Source organism: Cuculus canorus, chromosome 14 (genome assembly GCF_017976375.1).
Source record: "Cuculus canorus isolate bCucCan1 chromosome 14, bCucCan1.pri, whole genome shotgun sequence".
Classification (NCBI taxonomy): domain Eukaryota; kingdom Metazoa; phylum Chordata; class Aves; order Cuculiformes; family Cuculidae; genus Cuculus; species Cuculus canorus.
In genome coordinates, this window is record NC_071414.1 from 12,769,598 (window position 1) to 12,790,574 (window position 20,977).

Below are 20,977 nucleotides of genomic sequence, written 5' to 3' on the forward strand. Positions count from 1 at the left end.
AGGAAGGACTAGGAGAGATTTAGTGTGCCATTTTTCACTCTTTTTAGCAGTATTGTCCTTGATGTTTTCAGTATGACTTTTTTTCTGCACAGAATTAGGCATTAGTTCATTAGTTCATATCATGAACTGAAAATGGGAATGAGTAACTGAGCCTAAGTAAATGATAAACTGCTTTCTTCTTGATATATTCAATCTGATCCCATATAGCAAGCCCTGAGCACTGATGGAAGTATGCAGGGCGTACCTGGGTCAATTCCCACACTATAGCAGCCGCCAGACCCCAGGACTGAATTCAGGATCCGGGCTGTTTCCAGATGTGCCGCTCATGCAGAAATGCATACACCGTGTTTACAAGAAGACCTCATGGTCTTGAAGCGAATTACACAGAAGGGATCAGGGGACATAACATGCTGTGTAAGGTCATAATTACCTCTTCACTTCAAAAAGCTTTTTTTTCTTAATAAAGGCAAAGCATTGCCTACAGGATTTAGCCTACTAACACTCACACCAAAAACACATCAGTAGTCCCATGTTACCATGAAGTTTCTGTACTCAGAAAGTATTACTGAATTAAACTGATGCCCGCAGTATGACGTACACCTAAAGGTTTGGATTTGGCAAAGAGCAGTCACCCATTGCCCTAATCTCCTGGAACCATCCAGCTGGAATTGGCCTTTTCCACTGTGCTCTCAGCACAGTTCCTTCTGCCCAAAGGGAACAAGAACTGATTACCTGATACCGAGAAGTTTGGAGGCTTTAGATAGAAATGAACAGCAATTATGAAGGACTTAATTTTTGTTCCCTAAAAGGCTTTGGCAGAAATGTCATTTGTAATTAATTAGAAATTTATAAACCAGATAAAAGCCTGTTAAAATCAAGTCTTTTTTAACCCAGGGAACTCTGGATTTCAAGCATTGGCTGAAAGCTCAGGACCTTCTCTAAAGTTTCTCTGTGCCCGGTGATCCTTCAAGCAGCACTTGAGTTTCCAAAATAAATTTCTCAGGTTTATAAGAAAGCTTCCATCTTTAGACAGAGTTCCTCAGCTGATTCTTGTAAGAGATCCTGTGTTTCTAGAGAGACTTTTATTGCAATATGAATTTATTACAAACCATTTCACATGCACACATTTTCAATCAGTCCTTGTGGGTCATAAGAGAGAGAATTTAATTTCAGAAACCTTAGGAAGCAATAATAATCTTTAACCTCTGGCATTGCACGAGAAGATACTGCATATTTCCTATCAAAATGAACAGCTTTAATAACCTTCCATTAATATCCATTTATATTTATTACTCCTTCATTAAAGTTAAGACACCAAATCCTTAATAAAAAAATATTTAATTGACATTTTTCTTTACTTCTTTCTCTGTCTTTTAATATGTTAATACTTCAGGAAGTGGACAGGACATGTCATATTTTTATCACTGCCACACAGTTCAGCACTGGCAGCATAAACCCTTTGTGTCTTGCTTTTTGTCCTTATTATATCTAATATAAGGAGATTTTCACTGAGTTCACTGGCAGTGAACATCTCCTTATGGCAGCACATCCCCTCATTATCCAGACCTCTCAGCTTTTCTCACACACACCAGGAGGCCATTTCTCCTCTGCTTTACAACCTATTTTATGATCCTTGATGGCCTAAGTTTGGTGTTTTTTTTGTTTATTCCTTGCTTGATTCCTCTGTGTCACTTTATACCACGGCCTCGGCCAGCCTACCCACAACTGTTCTTAACGACACGAAGCCAGTCAAAGAGGGAGAGAAGATGTTTTTCTTTTTTGTATTGTAAAAAGCAAGAGATAAGTCATGAACCAAAGTCAACTCAACAGGAGAAACACAGAATTGCAGCTGAGTTTCCACTGGCAAAGCAGCTGCCAGGAGGGTCCCAAGAGCCCAATTCCAGCTCCTGTTACTCTAAGCTGAAGGAAAGCCCCTCTCCTTCTGCAGACACTGCCAAACCCCGGGAGATTTGCTCCGTCTCTCTAGAGAACTGAGCTGTATTTCTGAACTTGTTTTTCAGGTTTTCTTGGAGGCACTCACCTGCTTTTTTTGCTATTACAGTGTGGAAATCACATTTCTGCTTCCTCATCCCCTGCATGGCCCCGGAGCCACACAACGCCATGTGAAACACATGCTTATGAGTTTAGCTTCTTCTGTCCAAGGACATGATGTCCTTGTGCAGATGAAGCGAAACACAGCATTATTTTACTTACCAGCAAAGCTGTGTGCATGTATTGAGGTGTATATTTATAACAGTCGCCTCTGCTGATGGATGAAATGGTGGCTGCCACTTTGCCTTTCAAACCAGCAATGCTCCACCTTTAATATGGTGCTTTCACATGCCTGGCCTCAAAAAAAATAAAAAAATAAAAATGCTGCTTTTTTCACGGAATCACTCCAATGCCAACTCAGCTGGGAACAAAAGCTGGAGATTGGCAGCTTCAGATGTGTCAGCAGAATCTGGAAATGAAGTGCCGAAGTCCACAGAAGAAGACAAAGAGGAACCACTTGGCAGCTTCTGCCTTTTGATTTCCTCCTTTTGAGGGACATGAGTGTGCAAAAGGTGCAAGATGGCTCACCAACCATCTCCAGCCCAACGTTGCTGAGCCAACTCAGTGCTGAGAGCAGAAAGCACACAGCAGCACCTAACACTCACACACTATTATCTTTCTAGATGAAGCAAAGACCAGGGGAGCAACTATGGGATGTGCAGGGGTCCCCAAAAAGGGACACAGGTCTGACTGCTGAGTCATATCTAGAAGGGGTTCTCATTAGACACGCGCTGCCTCCTCACGGAGAGGCAGAGCTGAGCCCAAACCCTATTCGAGAGCAGGGAGTGACATTCATTTAGTATCAACTCAGCAAAGCTGTTTGGTCGGAAATTACTATTTAAAACAGCCAGAGGTGCCACAACAACCCATGGGATAAATCCATACTGAAAAATACACGAGGAGTAGAGCAGCAGCAGCCACCACACATTGAAAAGATAAAATCAATTCTAGTCATGAGGAAATGATATAGCTACTCCGGTTTGTCCTAGAGAAAAAAACCCTATTCCACATGAAACATAAGTTCAGAATGAAGATTCTGTAGACACAGTGAATATTTATGATTTCTCTTAATAAGTGTATGAAATACTGCTTTCAAAAAAAGGATATCATTATAGTTATAGACACATTTTTCTCCTCTCTTTGATAGGGTTATACAACAGCAGTTGATTCCTGATTACAGTCAACAGTACAATTAGTGTATTTACAAAAGTCTCCTTTTTAATCACAGTGGACTTCTATAGCTCAAATTACCTCCCTCATTCTAAATAATAAGTATTATTGCCTTGATACAGTCAAACTCTGGTAGCAGCAGACAGCAGTAGTAAGAAAAAAGAAGCCCTGAGGAACTCCTTACTTGGGCAGGAAAGCATCTCAAGTGTTCTTCCCTATTTTGCACCAGGTTAATGAGAAGTCCATGCTAAACTCTCAGTTTTAAGGAAGCTGGTTTGTAACTGCTGCCCTTCGGCAGGTGAAACCCCAGCTGTGGTTCCCCTGCTGGGCTCTGCACGGTAAGCTCTGCCTGCCAGAGGGCTCCCAGGCTTGTGTGCAAAGTCTCAGCGAGGAGAGGGTCCTTCCTTAAAAGCAGGTACCAAGTGCTGAGTAAGGCAAAGATTTTTATTTTGCCTCCTTTTCTCTTCAGTTTGGGTTTTAGAAATGCAATATACACAGCTGAAGAGAAGTATAAAGCGATAGAGAGAAATATTAAAGACATCCGTGTATTTTTCTACCCAAAAGCAAACATGCTGCTCAGTGGATTACATTCCTCTAATTTCTTTAAGATAAGAACAGTGTTCAAAGGAAAAATCTCCTTCACTTTTAAGCTATTCAGTCATTTTGAACACGATTACATTCTAAATATCACAGTATTTGCAAAAGATTGGGATCACTGTGATAGGTGGTAAGGTGCTTTCCTTACCACCTTTCTATTTGCTTCTGTATTTCATGCTCAATAACCTTGGTACAAATAGCTCTATCTCAAGTACAAATGTTATGATAAAACTGTAGTTACTGAGCCTCTCACAGAGCATTACAAATTCTGCATCCCAGACCGGCACACCAGCTGATGCACAGCGCAGCATCTCCCAGCTACGCTACGGCAGCACCAGCCAGACTCTGCTGCAAGGCAAAGGTGTTGCCTGACTTCCATTGAAACAAACGCTCGTTGTTTGCCCCTCTCTCTGCATAGTTGTCTAATAACTGCTTTTAGGCCGCTTACAGCTGCAGTTAGTCAATAACCTGCAGATCCTATTAGAGTTGACATCCCAAAAGTAGTCCTTAGATTTTGCAGACCAGGTATTCCTCCCACGGCACAAGCAGTAAGGTGTGCCACTCTGGGACACTATAGCCCCCCCTAATCATTATCAAAATGGAAATAAAACACAACATTTTCTAGAAATATCTGCATTCTAAAAGGTATTGTAATAATTTTCCAAATAATATAACCCCAGGGAGCAGACTAACCTACTAGACACATACATCATGTTAGATGTTTCACCACATCCTTTTAATCAGTGCACAGTCAATATCCTGTATTATACGAATAACGAATTAATTTCACAACTTCTTTCCACAGATGTCATTGCAAAAATCTATCTGAGGAATGTCATCTACACTTGAGAAAAGGACAAGTATTGTAATTAAGTATTAAGCCATTTCACCAGTGTGAGTCTGCCATGGAGTGTGAAATGGCTATAATTCACACTTTTAAGACCTCGCATTTATTAGCATCTGTTTTCTACTCAAGGTTAGCGGTGTGCTGCACACAGAGTCAAAAAACCCTCACATTTTAGTATTCAAATGGATATATGTGCATGTCTAACTGTACAGATTGGTCAAACAGATAGGGTTTCTCTCAAGTCTCGGAGGACTTATGGCTCATACACCTTTGCGAACGGCACTCGAAGGTTAGATGAATGCTCTGATTACGGAGCAAGTGACATCCTGCTGTTGAAAGCTAATGACAATCCTGGGCGCAACACACCTAGGCAGGATACAGATCTTGTATACAAGAAAGATATTCAATCTGAGATAACAGTCAGGATTGATGATTAATATCTCCCAGACAAAGGCTTTGTTTGCGTTAGGAAATCCCTACAGAATAAATGCAGAGAGAGAACAATGAACCAGGCTGTTGTATATTATTCAGGGGCCAGAAAAAATTAAACTGGTCCCTGCCTGGAGCCATTGCATGAGAGCATCTGGGAAGAGCCACACATCCCACTACAGGCTGCTCAATCACCAATTCCAACCGCTTTGCCTCCTTCCCTTAGCTTGAACCTATCTCATTTTTTACTTCAGCAACATACGGAGTCCAAACCACCTTCATGCCAAGCCCCCCTTCCTGCCAAGTCTGCTTTTGCCATCCATTAGCCCTCTTTGAAGAAGATCTGCCTGTCTATGGACACACGACACAGCAGTGCTGTGAGCAGCGCAAGGCGCGACTCATCCAGCCGGGATAAATCAACAAAGCTCTGTCAATGCCTCTGCTGCTTCCCAGGTCTGTGCCTCCTGAGCATCTGATCCAGATCTAGGCTTCACCTGCTAAAATCAGGGAAGGAAAGGACACCAAAATCTAAATTCCTTCTTTCTGGTGCTGGGTGAAAGATGAAGGTCATTAAGAGAAGATTTGCTGGGGTAAGGAAAGCGAACAGCAACTTCTCTCTCCCTGTTTTCATAATAGAAATACTTTAACAGCTAGAAAGCCCCAGCAAACTGCCTCCTTAACTCCAAGCCTTACACCCAACGGTACGAATAGATCTTAACGGACCACCCACAAGTAGCCTTTGTGGGAAGACTGGCTTTGATTTGGAAGGGCTGTGGCTTGTCTTCAATAACAGATGAACAGGCAGCAGCTTTGAAGGGACATCAACAGGAGGAAAAGCTAAAACAAAGTAGCCATGGCTATAAAATCAGTGTGAATTCTGCTCTGAGAAAGTCTCATCCAAGAGCAAGCATTTCCGGGAGCCTTAGCTGTCATGGGAAAATTGTTAGACCACGTGTGGCCTCCTAGATTAGAAAATGGAGAGTGACGAGGACCTCCATCATTCCAAAGAAACTCAGCAGAGTCCTCTTAAATCAGCTTGAAGTTATGAAGCCAGGAATCTGTTCTTTAGTTTCAGTTGTATGCTAATAGGTATGCGTTGATTTTAGTGGAGACAGTTATATAAATACAACCCATCTGTGTCACAAAAATAGATATTGTGGAATGTAAAGCTTTCTACTTTTTCCAAGGCAAAAGTCTGTTGTGTTTGAAGCTGGTAGGACAACCAAAACTATTGGGATTGCATTGGTTTAACAGAGAAAAGAATTGCTTCTTTTCTGGTAAATCAATTGTAAAAATAACTCCAGCTAGATACAAGGCTACATTGACCATTCTTCCCTTGCTAAAACCTCCCAGAAAATCCCAAGTGTTTGATGTAAGCTAAACAGCGTTTCAGTATCATACACTAGTCTTTATAAATGACGTCCATTTCCCACCAATTACTTCCTCTTTCATCTATCAGTTCTTTGCATTTCCTCTAATTTTTTTTCTTTTAATCTTTATTAATGTAATGGATTTTGGACAGAAACATTATTTGTGTTCATACTTATTGAAAACGTTTCTGCTGCCTTGTGAAACACAGCTGAGAGAAACCTTAATTCGATAAGAATTATTGTTTTGCAAAACGAGTATATTACATTAGCTAAGCACGGTATTTAAATTGCTTTCTGTTACAATAGGTCTCACTTGGACTATTTGGATAGTTCAGTACTGTACATGGTAAGGTAAAATTGCACTAATAAAATCAAGCTGCAAGTACATTTCATCTGCCATTTGGTACTTTCAGTGCTTCATAATTAACTTTGGTCAAAAATTACCTCTTCAAGCCCAAGGGATTAATTCTCCCTTAATTATATTTGCGCATTACAGGAAAAACAGTCATCCCTTGGTTTCCTGGCCTTGGCTGAATGGTTTACTGCATTTTTAACCTACAATAATTGTGGATGAATTCCAGGTGTGTGCTCACCCCTCATGGAGTGAATGTCATGCTGTCTGATTTTTTTTATTTAACTCTGGGAACAGAAATGCCCTAAACCAGATTTCCATGCTCTGGGTGCCCCTGCCCATCATGACCTGGGCATTGGGGAGGTACTTAGCTAGCTCTGAGCCCATGGACCAGGATGGATGCTCCAACACAGCGCCCGTCTGGCATATACGCTTCCAGCTTCCAACACTTAGAGTCTAACAACATCCTCCTGATATTTTTTTCTTTTATTGGAGCACTCCCCTCAAATTATTTCTGTTCTTTACTCAATGGCTAGTCTAGCCTTTATCCCTCACCTCAAAAGAATGTTGATCTTCTGTTTGTCAGCAACTTCTCTTAGCCTCCTTGGCCTATATTTGCCTTTTTGGAAGAAGATGAATAGAGAAAGGCAGGTGATTCCAGCCAGTGTCAAGTAAAGGCTCTCAAGACAGGCTCTTGCCAAGTTACTTGGTTGCTGCTAAAATAATCCAGTGAGAAAAGGTCATCTTGAATTCAACTTTTACACATAGGCAATCACATTACCATATGTCAAAGACACCAACCTGCATTAAAAAGACTTAGTGCAGATGAGTACAAATATTCAATGTCCAAACAAATCTCCCAAGCTCTCTCCCTAAACTATTTTGAGATGATACCGAATGGCAATATTAAACATTCCAAGAATTTGAGAATAATTTGAATTTGTTTGCTTTCCTTTTTACTGTTTTTGACCAATTTAGAATCCAATAAACAACTATGAAAACTTTCAAGAGTCTAAAATTACTTTAAACAGGTAAAAACATGAAAATGTTCACAGAAGTATATCAAAAAGTTTTTCGACCATTTCTAGTCTTAGGTCATTATTAAAGGATATTCTAGATACCAAACAGAAAACATAAACGATTCATAACACCCTGCACAAAACCAGACATTCATGAGCTCTGGCATTTCTTCTACAACTGATACTGGGCTGAAAAGGATTCTTCTTTTAGGACACATGAGTTTCTCTGTGATGTGAGATAGCGCCTCCTAAGAAGACTCAGTAGAAAAGTCCAGATCTGGCTTAAAGAAGTGCCTAAACAGTTTTTGCAGCCTTGGTGCTCTGTGATGGGCTTAGCAAGTGACACAAAAGTTCCACACATATTGCCACCTGAATTTTTCTCTGTTTTAAAAAGGGCACTCGGAGGAGAGGACCACCCCTTGCTGGTTCCCTAGGATGTCCACCACCTTGTAAAGCAGCAGTTTGCTAACAAATGAATTAGGCTATATGAGCCAAAGGCTGTTTGTCAGGTAAAAAGGGCCAGAAAGTCTGTTGAGAATGTGTGAGCCATCACTCAAAGCATACCTGTCTTTGTGACACATGGGCACTACTGGAGGACTTTGGGAAGGAAAAGAAGGAAAGAAATAGAGATGACTAGCACGATGGCATACTGCCTGTCTTGCAAAGGAAATCAGTCTGTCTGTTAAGGAGAGAAGGAAAGGAAAGAAGACATACAGATGGTCTGACTCCCAGTGGTGACAGGAGCAGTTGGTCTCCTCTCTTTCTGACAGTGACAGTCGCTGTCACCTTATTTCGAAGTCTCCTAAAGAAGGATTGGAAGTCAGTATGGTACTGAAAAGAGCAAATGGATAAATCATGTAACTAATGGTAACCGTTTGGTCTAGGAAGAGTGATAGAGGCTGGTGGCATCTGGTGACAGCCTGCAATAGCTGAATGTGCACTTCCCTACCCTGAGAGCTTCAGCCTAAGGAGGAAAGAAAGTTTGCACTATTTATCACAGAAACAAGTCTTCTAGACTCAGGCCAGCTACTGAGTGCCTGTTTACAATGCTGCTTTCCTAGGAGCGTATGGCAGTTCGGGACCTGTTGGCTGCCATCTCTTTCAGTCCCATTCCACTGCAGCATCTTTTCAAACAGGCCAAAAGGACACCTTTTGCACACGCACTGCTATCAAAATAGGAAGGTGGCAAAAATCATTCTCTCCAGAGTAAGATTATTTTCTCTATTAACTCTGTTCTGAACCCAAAAGACACCATTTTACCCAAGAAGCAACCGGTGCTCCAACATGTGTATGTGTTGAGAGGGAGAGGGATTGCTCTTGGTTTAAGGGGGAACAGAGCATGTGCTCTTAGGAAACCCTGCTTTCTTTACCCAGTGCTACCACCAGCTCTTTGCTTATCAGGGTGGAGGAAAACCAACTTTTTTTCACAAGGTAAAAATCTTCAGAAGCACTCAAAATGTTTTAGGACCCCATGGGATTTTCTTTTCAAAGTAAATCCTATTCAATGATTTTCCCTTAAAAAAAAAAAAAAGAAAAAGAAAAAAAACCCCCAAACCTGCCAGATTTTAAAGGGATTTTTTTTTTCACTCATCCCACTAATTTCAAAGAAAGTCAGTTATTTAACAGCTCTCTGCATAAGGAAGTGAAATAACAACATGAATTTAATGCAGATCAAATATACTGAATGAAACCCTAGCTTGGATACTGCCATTCACTCATTTAAATTTAATTTAGCTTAATTCTTTTTGGAACAGAAGCACGCTCAATCAGATTAAGGCCGTTTCAATTCACATCTGTCCCCTCTAATATAACACTCTACACTTATTTAGATTAAATTCCCCATCCCATGTTTAGAAAGGTCTAAAGTAACCATGAACTTGGACTTAAATCTTGCATGATAAAAAACTAGTGACCTAGTTTTTTAGGTTATTTAGATGCTATTGGATATTTTAACTGTAATCTTCATTTCTTCCCCTCCTCCCCGGCACTCCCGAAGAAACAAAGATGGGCTGTGCTAGAAAGCCTTTAACACCTGAAGCTCACGTAGAAATCCTCCTACTCACTGACTGCTTTATTTGCTTGCTCTGCTCTGAGAAACAGAGAGCACGTGGGCTCTGCATCACAACACCCAACACCCTGCCCTCCTAGGGCTTCTTCCACCACAGCAGACCCTGAAGCTGCCCTGGCAGTTGCCTGTCAGGCTGAGAAAAGACCTGGTTTCCTCTTTTTTTTTTAAAGGAAGCGTACTGAGATTGGGAAAACCACAAGGTGAGGTTAAAGCCACTGCATGGGGAAAGAGAACAAACTTTCATAACAAACTGAATCACACCACCACTGCACTTGTTATCTGCACATGTGATCCCCAGAGTGCAAAATGGGAACAATTAGAGTGTTTCTAGAGAGAAACTGAAAGACAGAGATAGACCCAAGGGAAGGCGGCAAGGATATTCTTCATCTTTCACAGTGATCTAGCTGGGCCATAACTATCCCTGGTATCAGAGCGAAGAGAGTTAATGAGAGGTCCTCTCCCATCTCGGTGCATCCGCAGTAAATCTGCAGTACTCATGCACCACTTCAGCTGTCTGAAGATTGCTTCATCCCCAGCAGTTTCCAGGAAAGGAGAGTTTGCTACCCAAGACCTAAGGACAAGAAGATGTCCTTCTGGAGATTTTTTCACCTTTTCTCCCTCTCTTTTTTTCTAAGGAAGGATAATTGGAGCATTGCAGTCAAACCCCTACAGCCCTCTTGGTCAGAAGACATCAGGAGATTCAGTCAATAATTTATTAGGCCATATGATTAGTCTCTTTTCAGTGACAAGTCACTCAAACTAACCTGTAGTGCCACACGTTTTTTAACTTCTTTTTAAATAAATAAATATAATATCCAGCATTAGCTTGCGGGCAAAGCCGGTCCTTAGGAGCTGCGCTGTTTATTCCCTCCTGATATATTGCTGTCAGCAAGTGGTATCCCTGTGTGTGTAAGCAGTTACATGCATGCACAGCTAGACTCTGTGCAAGTCAGGTAGGGTTTGCATTTTTGCAAGACATATAATGCTGGAGGCCATTATCCTTTAGCCTGCTGCTACTCCCCGTCAGCACAGACTCCAGTACTTCCCTGCACAATCAGGAAAAGATTTCTCTATTTTTGACCAAATGCTAAGTCCAGGGTACACAGAGCGTGTTACAGAAGAGAAACTATACTCTCATGACCCGTGATTGCCTTTAGCTTGGTAGATCCCTTCCCTTCCATGGCATCCACCTGGTGATGCCTTTCCCAAAGTGAATCCCCAAGCTCTTATGCAAAAGCAGAAATGATGCCCAGCAGTATGCACAACTCCAACAAGGCGCCACTGAGTTACCGTTAAACCATATTCCAGAGTTTACCTTAGTTCCTTGAAGGGGTCTGCCCTGACATTGGGAGTTTCTATAGATTTAGGGAACACTGTGCCTTCTGCTCCTGAAATCACAAAACAAAACAGAAGACATTGTAAACATTATACGCTGTTATCAGGGGAGTGATTGTCAAATCATACCTAGGTGCAATTTAACCCATCACCTGACCCCATTCCTCTCTTGCACATATCCCTTCTGTCCCCAGAAAAAGCCAGACTTTGATTATCTGAAATTGGTTGTCTTGATTACAACTGGGATTTGCCTGTAACCTGCACTTCTGGCTATAAAAGCAGCTGCTTGCACCCTGACTGTTGGAAGTGTTTGCTGACTCAAATGATGCAGGGAGCTTGGAAAAGATACACCTTGGTAACCAGGCATCTAATCCAGCTACATCCCTCATAAACAGATGCATGTCATGACATTTTTTCTTTTGCTGGGCTCTGAGAAACACTCAAAGGAGAAATCCAAACTTTATCTTGGTCACTGCTAAAGGCTCTCAGGTCAGGCTGTGTCCCTGCCTGGGGAAAAGGAAGGAGGTGACCACCTGAAAAGATGTAGAACAAGCAGGTAGCAGACTGTTCTATCCCTGCCTGGCCACCAGTTTGATGTGTGACCCAGAAGTCATTTAACTTCGGCTCATTTCCTCCTTTGCTTGGAGACAGTGGGGTAGGCAGCACTGAACTCACTTGCTAACTGCTTTTAGATCCTGCGCTGTACACTGCTAGGTAAGATGAACAACTTTCCTAAGTTTCAGGCCACTGCAATCCTCTCCCTTGGCCACCTACGCAGCCCAAGTTGAGCCATTTCATCCAATCATCCCTGCATTGGTCTGTATTTTGTGACTGAGACACGCTGTGTCTTTAGAAAGAGGCGCTCTCCCCGTATCACTGTTTTAAGCCAAAGGCAGCCCATGTCAAGCTCTGTTAAGCCTTTCCACTAATTTTTCCAATTTAGAAAAAGTGCATCTAGTCTGAATTGGTCTCACTTCACCTTTCAGCCACAAAATCCTCTCCTGTTCTCCCATGCCCTGCATAAGCAGACTCTGTAGATACTTACAATGGGGACCAAACCACCCCAGTCTTCTCTGATTCCCTGAAAAGTTAGGGCTTTCTGAATCATTTAATGTGAAGCAGATTTTCTGGACTTTTTGTTGCTCTTTTCTGAACTCATTCCACTTTTAAAATATTCTGTTGGGACACAGGAGTCCCCAAGCGCTGTCACTGATGCTTTATGCTGCAGAACGTCATGCTCTTGTTGCCATTGAAATTCCAATTAAAATAAAGCTAAGAAAGGTGGTAACTACCTTACCCACAGCAGCACACTAGAAATTAATTTTCATATTCTCTAATATATAGCTGCCTAACCAACGAGCAAGTATGACTTGTATTCTTGAATTCAGACTTGTGGTCTTGTGTTCGGATGCACTGTGAACAATTAGTCATTCGTTATCTGTAGTCATCACAGCAATTTCAGTGTCAGCATGCAAACAGCATCAGCAACAGTTTTTATTTCCTCTATTTTTTTCTTAGATAAAGCTATTGGTGCAAACTACAGAACCTAATAAGAGCTTTTACATATACCATTTGAGATGTTTCTTAGCCTGTGCTATTATAATTGTTACCTATCTGCAGTTCGGAAGACACCGCTATGGAATAAAAAACTTTCTGAGATGATGCAAAGCTCGATAATACAACATCCTTAGGTAGCTTCTGCTATAGGTGAGAAACACCCATGGCTTTAATAAGACTAAACCTTCTCTGCACAGAAATAAATTAAGCAAGCTGTCCCACAGTGTTACAGAAAAAGAATCAGAATGAAAATAAGCACTCTAACATGTATTAAAAAAACACCAAACTCCTTAACTTAGAGACAAACAAAGTACACTCAAAGACGAGAATAGCAGTCTAAAGTTTGAAGCCTTATACTTGGGAGTTGAAGTTGATCCTATGGCATAATACAGATATTTAGCTCTTAACTTTACTATCAGCCTTCATCCTTACAAGTTGTCAAAAGCAGCTGTAACTAGCCAGCCAGGAAGGTTATTAATATCAGATCTGTCCTCTCTCAACAGTTTTCAAATGATTTAAGTCTCTGCTTATCCACACAATTGCCTTGGCCATTAGCTCTGCAATGAAACTTAGCAGAAGATGTAGCCTGCACATATCTGCATAACAAAACAATGACTTTTGACAGGAGGAAGATGAGGAGGTGCAGCTGACGATTTGCACATAGATATCCTTGTACCCTTTCCACCTGTATTGCTTAAATAGTGACTTTATGCTGAGAATTTTAATTCATTTTTATACACTTTAAATCAGCTACTTAAGTTATGCAAAGCCCAAATTAATGATCTGCATGTAACCAGTAAAATGCCTGCAGAATAAGAAGAAACTTTAGCATATTTCTCATGATTTGCGGTTTTCCAGGTTTTCATTCTTTAATATAAATGCAGGAAGCAAGTTTGGAAAAAAAGCCAGTGAAGGCTCCAAAGCAGTCATTTCAGGAAGATTGAAAATAAAAAAGCTTGCTATTCCTTTCCTCCACCTTCTTGTTTTCCTTTCCCTACACACAGTTCTTAAAACCTCTTTACCTATCTTATTTATCCCCAGATCGATGGAAGAGTCCCTTATGCACTGGGAAGAGGAACGAGCTTTACAGATCCTTCTGTTTCTCCTCTTTGATACAAATTAGACGTGAATGTTACCTGCCTTGATCAAGATTCCTGCCTTGACAATACAATTTCTTATTATTCTGGTTTAAGAACACAAGATCTCCTAAAGGGCCACCTGTCTCTGTCACCAAGTAGGACATCAGCCAGGAGGGGATGCCGGGGGACCAGGACTGAGACATCCCTCCCTTGACTCTGGCTATCAGCAGCTGAGGGACTCCTTGAGCTAGCTGTGTCATCTGACCACTGGAGAGACACTGATAAGTCTTCCTCACTTAATTAATAATAAGTAATTATCAACTTAAGTGTCCCCATTTCTGTGTGGGGGATGAATTAAATACTTTGGAGAAGTTCTTTCTGTGGTTTCAACTTGCTTCCTGATGGTTCCACTGCATGCTTGCTCTGCCTTGGACTGTGAAAAATGGTAAATAACCATCCTCTTCTCTTTGTGCTACTAGAAACGTATAGAATTCAAATGTACTTATTCTTACCAGACCTCTCACATCCATGTTGAAGAGCCTTGGTCTCTGCCTGGGGGATCGGCAGCTCCTGCAGTGCCTTGCGATGTAAATAACTGCCTTGGACAGATTCAACTACGCTGAACATTTGTATCAAAGTCTGGCTCTTGGCCACTATGGAAGTCCCAAACCAGTCTGTGATAGCATCAATGTTGGATGGCGTTGAAAGTGAAGCCGTTATGCTGGAAGAAGTGACCTCATTTAGTGGTTTTACTAAAGGCTTTGGTGAAAAAAGAGAAGGAACTTTTGAGGGAAATGTGCTGTTGACACCGAACTGTGCTATTCTGGCTCTGCAGAGGAGGATTGGGATGTCATGGAGAAAGAAATGTTTGTCTTCTTGCACACCTTATGGACTGCAAGAAGAGAGAGAGAGGGCGAAATTAAAAATATGTAGGCAAAAGTCATGTGCTTAGAAAGCAATAAGAATTTCTGCTCCATGTTGGCTGCTCTCTGGAGGGGAATGTCCCCTGGAAGAAGGCTGAGCACTACTCATGATTTATGGCAGAGGGACAGGGCCAAAGGGAAGAGAAACATGACATTAAATTGAAAGGCAAGAGGCAAGTCTAACGGGAACATAAAAAAAAAATCACAATATTAAAGAATCATCAGTGAATCCTTGAACTATTATGTAGTCCCCGTCTCATCCCCAGTGAGGAAAGTGGAGAGAGAGAGGAGATATCACAATGACTGCAAGAGCAGAAAAAGTCTAACCTACAAAAGAAGACTGGAAGGACTTGACTTTTTAGCTTAGCAGTATGATAGCTAAGGAAGGATATGAATGCTGCATATAAATACATTAGGAAGATAAATAACATGAAAGAAAAAGAACTACTGGCTATAGGCCAGTGTTGGCAGGAGGACAAGTGGCAATAAACTGGTCCCAAATATATTTGGGAAGAAAAGTGGGTGTTTTCTAGACAAAAGAAGAGCAAAAAATGGGAGCAGCTTCTCAAGCAGAGTAGATGGGACAGATGATCTAACAGATCTGACAAATTTGTGATTATAAGATGTAGGGTCTCAAAACCAGGGGCAAGATGTGCAAGACCAGAAGGTGACTTGTAGTTTCGTACTCCCCTGGTCTTATTTTCACTGTCCTCTACCTGAGGAACGATGGGTTTTGGCAAATACTATTAATGTATAGTTCTAAGAGTTCAAGACTTAGCTGCAGCAATCTCCCTTCTTAATCAAAGCTACTATACCCCTCTTCTCCCTTTACTGAGTATAAACCAAAAATAAATTACATTTATTGTTGTGCAACATCGCTTCTGCTTCCCGAATTATCTGTTATTAAGGCATTTCCTATATACCATGAAAGATACATAATACAAAATTTCTATTTCATTGCAAACTACTGAAGTAATTTTTCTGATCTTGTGAGACTCTCTGCCGCTGCTAAGGGTAACTTACCTACAAAGATCCAAAGACAGTTAAGAGAAAACAATAATATAATTTGTATTTAAACATACTATACTATGCATCCCTAGGCAATAAATTATTCTTTCTCACAGTATTGTATCTGAGCAACTTCTATTAAAAGCCATACCTACTGATTCCCTCTTCTGACACTGTGTAATTTACCACCGATAAATGTTCATAAACAGTTTGACTGAAAAATCCATAAAACCATTTCAGCTTTATTTTAAGTTCCATTTAATGTCCCTCAAAAATGATTTCATCAATGTGTTTCCATTAGCTGGTTCTCTGCCCAATAACTTAATTCCACACAATCAGTCGGGAACTTATAAAGCATATGACAGGATCTACCTAAAATATTTTGAATCACCATAAAGATTCACCTAAAGAGTGGTTTTTTTTTCCTTTCTAGCACATAAGATGTGGTGTAAAAAACGTCAAAGACTCCTGTACACATTCATTTGATGCAAGAACAAAAATCAAGAGTCTTATGGCAAGGGAACATTTCCTATTCAGTTTCAGGTTTTGTGGTTTTTTTTTGTTTGTGTCTTTATGTTCTCTGATTTGAAACTCAGAAGAAAGACTGCATGAGAACAGGTTTGCCAAATAAGAGTCTGCATTTTCTTTGGCACTAGTGTTTTTAGAAGCCTGTTGTCACATCCAGAAGACAATCCTGATTGCAGTTTGGACCACTGCGAGTAAGTTGCTGGAGCTCCATCCGGCTTCTGGACCTCATCTCACCTCCCTTTTCCATTCTGCACATATCATAGGAGCCTCCAGTGTCAGTGGGCTGTTGCATCTTGGCAACAACTCCAGCTCTTGCACAGAAAGATATCGTCCTCTTGCTGCAGAGCACACGTCTGGCACAAAATGTTGCCCTCACTGTTTCCAACACGGGACCAACAAAAAGAGCCAGTGGGCTGTGCTTTTCACAATCACTTTGTTCTACCACATGAATTCAAAACATAGCATAAAACCAGAAGGTTTCTTATTCCAGTTTTGCATTGAAAGGGAGCAGAAGCATCATGTTCTGTATGTCCATGTTTGTCTGCCAGTCTTCTGTTGAGGACAAGCTTTTAAAGCATTAGCCCCATTCATCCAAATGTGTTATTGTATGATCAATCTCATGAGCTTTGTGAGAAAAGACTGGGAAATTATGAACATTCCACCAAAGTGAAGGCTCTAGTGTGAGCTCAACCCTGGCTGGATGCCAGGAACTTCACAGAGGAGAGAGGAGTTACAAATGCCCCAGGAAAGGAGCACATCCCAGCTTCTTAACAAACATCAAACCAAACCAGAGGAAGGTGGACATCAAAGGTTCAGCCATCCAAGCTGCCTCTTACTTTTCCCATGCCCTGCAAAAGTATTTGAGCTGCATAACACTGTCCCGGCACATTCTCTGGTGCCAAGACATGGCCATCCCTGTTCCCTCTGGCCAGAACTGGGCTCCAGCCTCTGTGGCGAGATACTGATCACATACCACTCCCTCCACACAAAACTTGCTCTAGGCTTCCACTGCTATCAGCTGAAAGGGGGAGAAGAAGAGCACAAATGCAATGCGATTGGAGGTATTTTTAGACTAATGATTGATGTTCCTGCTGTCAAGGGTAGGTGGCAATCAGCTGAACAGCACTCGGGGGTGAACAGAATGTGAAGGAGAGAAATTTCCGCTCATGTGCAGATAACACCTGGTTAGCTCTTCCCCACTTTTACTTTTCCTTCTAGACAACACATTTCATTCCCACTCTGTGTATTCCAGCAACAACTGCAGACCCACAGTACACCTTTAGCGCTGTACATCACTGCTTTTTAATGAAACTAGGGTCTCAGAGCCCTGTGACAAACGGAGTGATTAAGTTCACTTAAATATATCTTCTCTTTAGTGCTCAGCCTTTATGTAGCATTGTGCAAATGAGGGGACAAGAAAAAGAATTTGCAATGATATTTTTCTAGCAGAAGTCAACCGGCGATATATTGTGTGCTGGTGATCTCCACGAACTACCTCTATTCCTGCTATTATTGATCAGGACACATTCAGCAATTTGTTCATGAAAACAGCTGTCTGACGAGGTTCTCTCCTCTGTAGGTCTCATCAAGGTAATATGTGACAGTCTCAGAAAGGTGTCTGTGCAAACAGATGTCCAGGAAGTAAATCCAATACGATACAGGTAGAAATGATTTCTGCCTGCTTCTTTTAATTCCTACCTTTAAAAGCCTTATTCATCCTTAATTTTATGTTTTTAAATGGATGAACTTAGTAATTGCTGTTGCTCCGCTTGAATCCTATCAAATCTGAAATCAATAAGATCTCCATCTCAGGGTGCAACAATAATAGCCTGGCTAGGTTAAGCCAGTGCACTGAACAAAACCCATAAAGCTTCATTCATGTTTTTTTTTTGACCACGATAGTACAAAAATAGTGCATTGCAAAGGTCTGTCTGACTGCCTTCATTGTCAAAGTGTTGGGGTGTTGTTCTTTAACGGGTAATCTATGAAACGAAATCATATGTAGAATCAACAAAGGTGTTTATAATAAAAATATAATAAAATGTTTTTAGAATCTTTTAGATGTTGGTCTTGGCACTGTGTGCACATGGGCAGTGAGTCAACCCTGGGCTATGGTTGAGTTGGGGCAGATGAGAACTCCTCGTGACTCCAGCACTGCCAGCTCTGCTGGGTGGAGGAGAACCAGTTATCTGATTCATAGTCTCAAGAAATAAATGAAGTCTTGTTTTAAGCTAGAAAACTTGCAAAGATGAACCACAGCTCTAAGATAAGCATGTGGGTCATTACTGATGTATGTATCCCTATCTGTAGACACACGTTGGTCTTCAACAGTGGTCTTCAGCTTCAGTGGTAAAATGTCTGAGAAATATAAAGGGAATAACAGAAAAATACAGATGAGCTTGCATCCAAACTGAGAAAAGACATATGAAGAAAGGTTGTTACAACTTATGATGACCTCTAGATATTTCCTTCTTGACTAGTTTTGGGGTCCTTCAACACTTTTTCTGCAGCTCAACAATAGCAATGTCATCACTGAATTCCTTTGAAGCTCTTGTTGGCATTCTTGTGCAAAGTTGCAAAGAAACTCAGGAGAGCACCTGAAGTAGGAATACACAGTGGAAATTTATCAAGGAGAATATTATGTGAGCTTCAAAGAGATCAGGTTGTGAAAGCTGTGGAAGACACTCAGGAAATAAAATATAAATCTGCCACACTTTTAAACTTGATTTCAGTGTTTGGTAAGTGTACAGTATGTTTCTTTCATAACCCTCGTGACATTTAATCAATATTAATCTGATGGTGGATGATTCTTCTTTTTCCTTAAACAAGATTAACGTAGCACAATCTGAACACACATTTCAGCCTGTACGAGAAGCCTACACTCTTTACATAAATGCTATCATTTTTGTCTGGAATGTACTTGAAGCAAAAGCAAACACAAGGAAAATTTCACATTGTATCTCCCTCCCAACACACGGTCTTCCCTCGAACAACCTGGATGAGTGCATTTTGAAAAAGGAGGGTAATGTTATTTGAATTCAGCATTAAAAGAAATGGACAACAGTGTCTATGCCTATTGCCCTCAAGGTAGCAAAGCAATCAGAAATATTCATTCAATAATTGCATATGTGCTCAAGATGTAGTCATTTTAATTTCTTCCCTTATAGCATGGGAAAAACCTTATTTGGAAGAAAGCACCCAGAAATCCCACCCCAGCCTCTGGGGAAAAAAAAACCACCCAGTCCAAACAAATCATCTTTTACTATCTATTCTTTTAATTCTTTGTCACTGCTGATTACAGATTAAATCATTTTTTCGCGCCTGACTTTCATAGTGAGACGGCACTAACACAATTCCTATCCAAGAGCAAAAATGAATTTTCTCGTGGCTTTAATCACTGACAGGAAACAGATTTTTTTTTTTCCCTGCTGCTCCTTAATTTTGTCAAACATTTTTTTTCCAGCACCACAGCTCTGGAATGAATGCAAGGAAATTTGATGAAACTCCATTGCCATGACTAAGTGCTGCAGACAGTGGAGGGTGTTTCCAGTCTTGTTAGTGCCAGGCTAAAATCTGGTGTCTTCATTTGTCAGTGTATCTCTCTACTTTCCTGATTTTATTCTCTGTTCTTTTTCTGCAGGACCAATGACTATGCAACAGCTCGACAATTGCTTTGGGACTGCATTAATATTGCTGCCTAATTACCTATAGGGAGTGTGTAGTGAATATTTGCAGCTGCTTCCTGAACAAGTTCATACATCTTCAGCAAAAGGTCAAATGCTTGGCCAAGCCTCACGAGCAGCGTGGTTGTGCCACACTCTTTTCTCTTGCTGAGAGCACAGAAAGGAGCTCTGCAGCAACTGCTACCTCCAGGTGCCTTGAAACAGGCTGCGCGAGCAGGAGCTTCTTTGCAACTGGATGAGCTGGGAAAGGCCTCTGTCCTCAGGCTGATGGTACAGCATTTTCTTCCAGCAGCACAGTGAGATACTCCAGCAAGGTACCCCATCACGCCTCAGCAGCACCGAGCCAGCCTCCAGTTAGAGGCAACTTTCTCTCCACTGCCTTTGTAAGGGAAAAGTATCATAGTAGGAAAATGTTTCAGCTGGTTAAGAATTGAGTCCTGTAGCACCATCTGTCCTTGGAAAAAACTATTTACAGACCTACAGTAAGGAAAACATACAAAATTCGCAATACCAAGTTCAAGCTCGGCGTTTATCCTCAAGCGTAAGTTGCAGTAGACTCAAGGGTGAGACCAGAAAGCTCTGTTTCCCCTGGATCAGGCCTGATTTCAACAGTGAGCTACAAAATTTGTTCCCTCTGCCACAAACAATTCAACAAAATGCCATTTTGAAATCATAATGGCTGCTGTAAAGGGCAACTCTGCGTGTCCTGACCCATAAATAATCACTTCTGAAGAAGGATGCGTGCAGCAAAAATGAGCGGTAATTCCTGGAAGTTGTTAAATTTCTAGCTTACACCACTCTCTAAAATGACTGGTGGAAGTCAAATAGCTTTGTGGATTATTTTCATGAAATATAACTACTCTTGAACTCATTAAAGTTACTCTGCTGTAAATAGTGCAGCAAACACTAGCTAGAAAGGACGTGCCAAGAAGCTACTAAAATTGTAATACTGAGGAAATG

General features: G+C 41.2%; 1 protein-coding gene across 8 annotated transcripts in view; it reads right to left on the bottom strand.

Annotated features, from left to right (window-relative positions):
• Positions 1–20,977, bottom strand: part of SGCD (sarcoglycan delta) — a 378,321-nt gene that overhangs the window by 27,512 nt on the left and 329,832 nt on the right. For all 8 annotated transcript variants that reach the window (XM_054079590.1, XM_054079588.1, XM_054079593.1 and 5 more), the window contains one exon: positions 11,220–11,292. In XM_054079590.1, the coding sequence (XP_053935565.1) occupies positions 11,220–11,292 (73 nt within the window). The remainder of the gene's footprint in view (positions 1–11,219; positions 11,293–20,977) is intronic.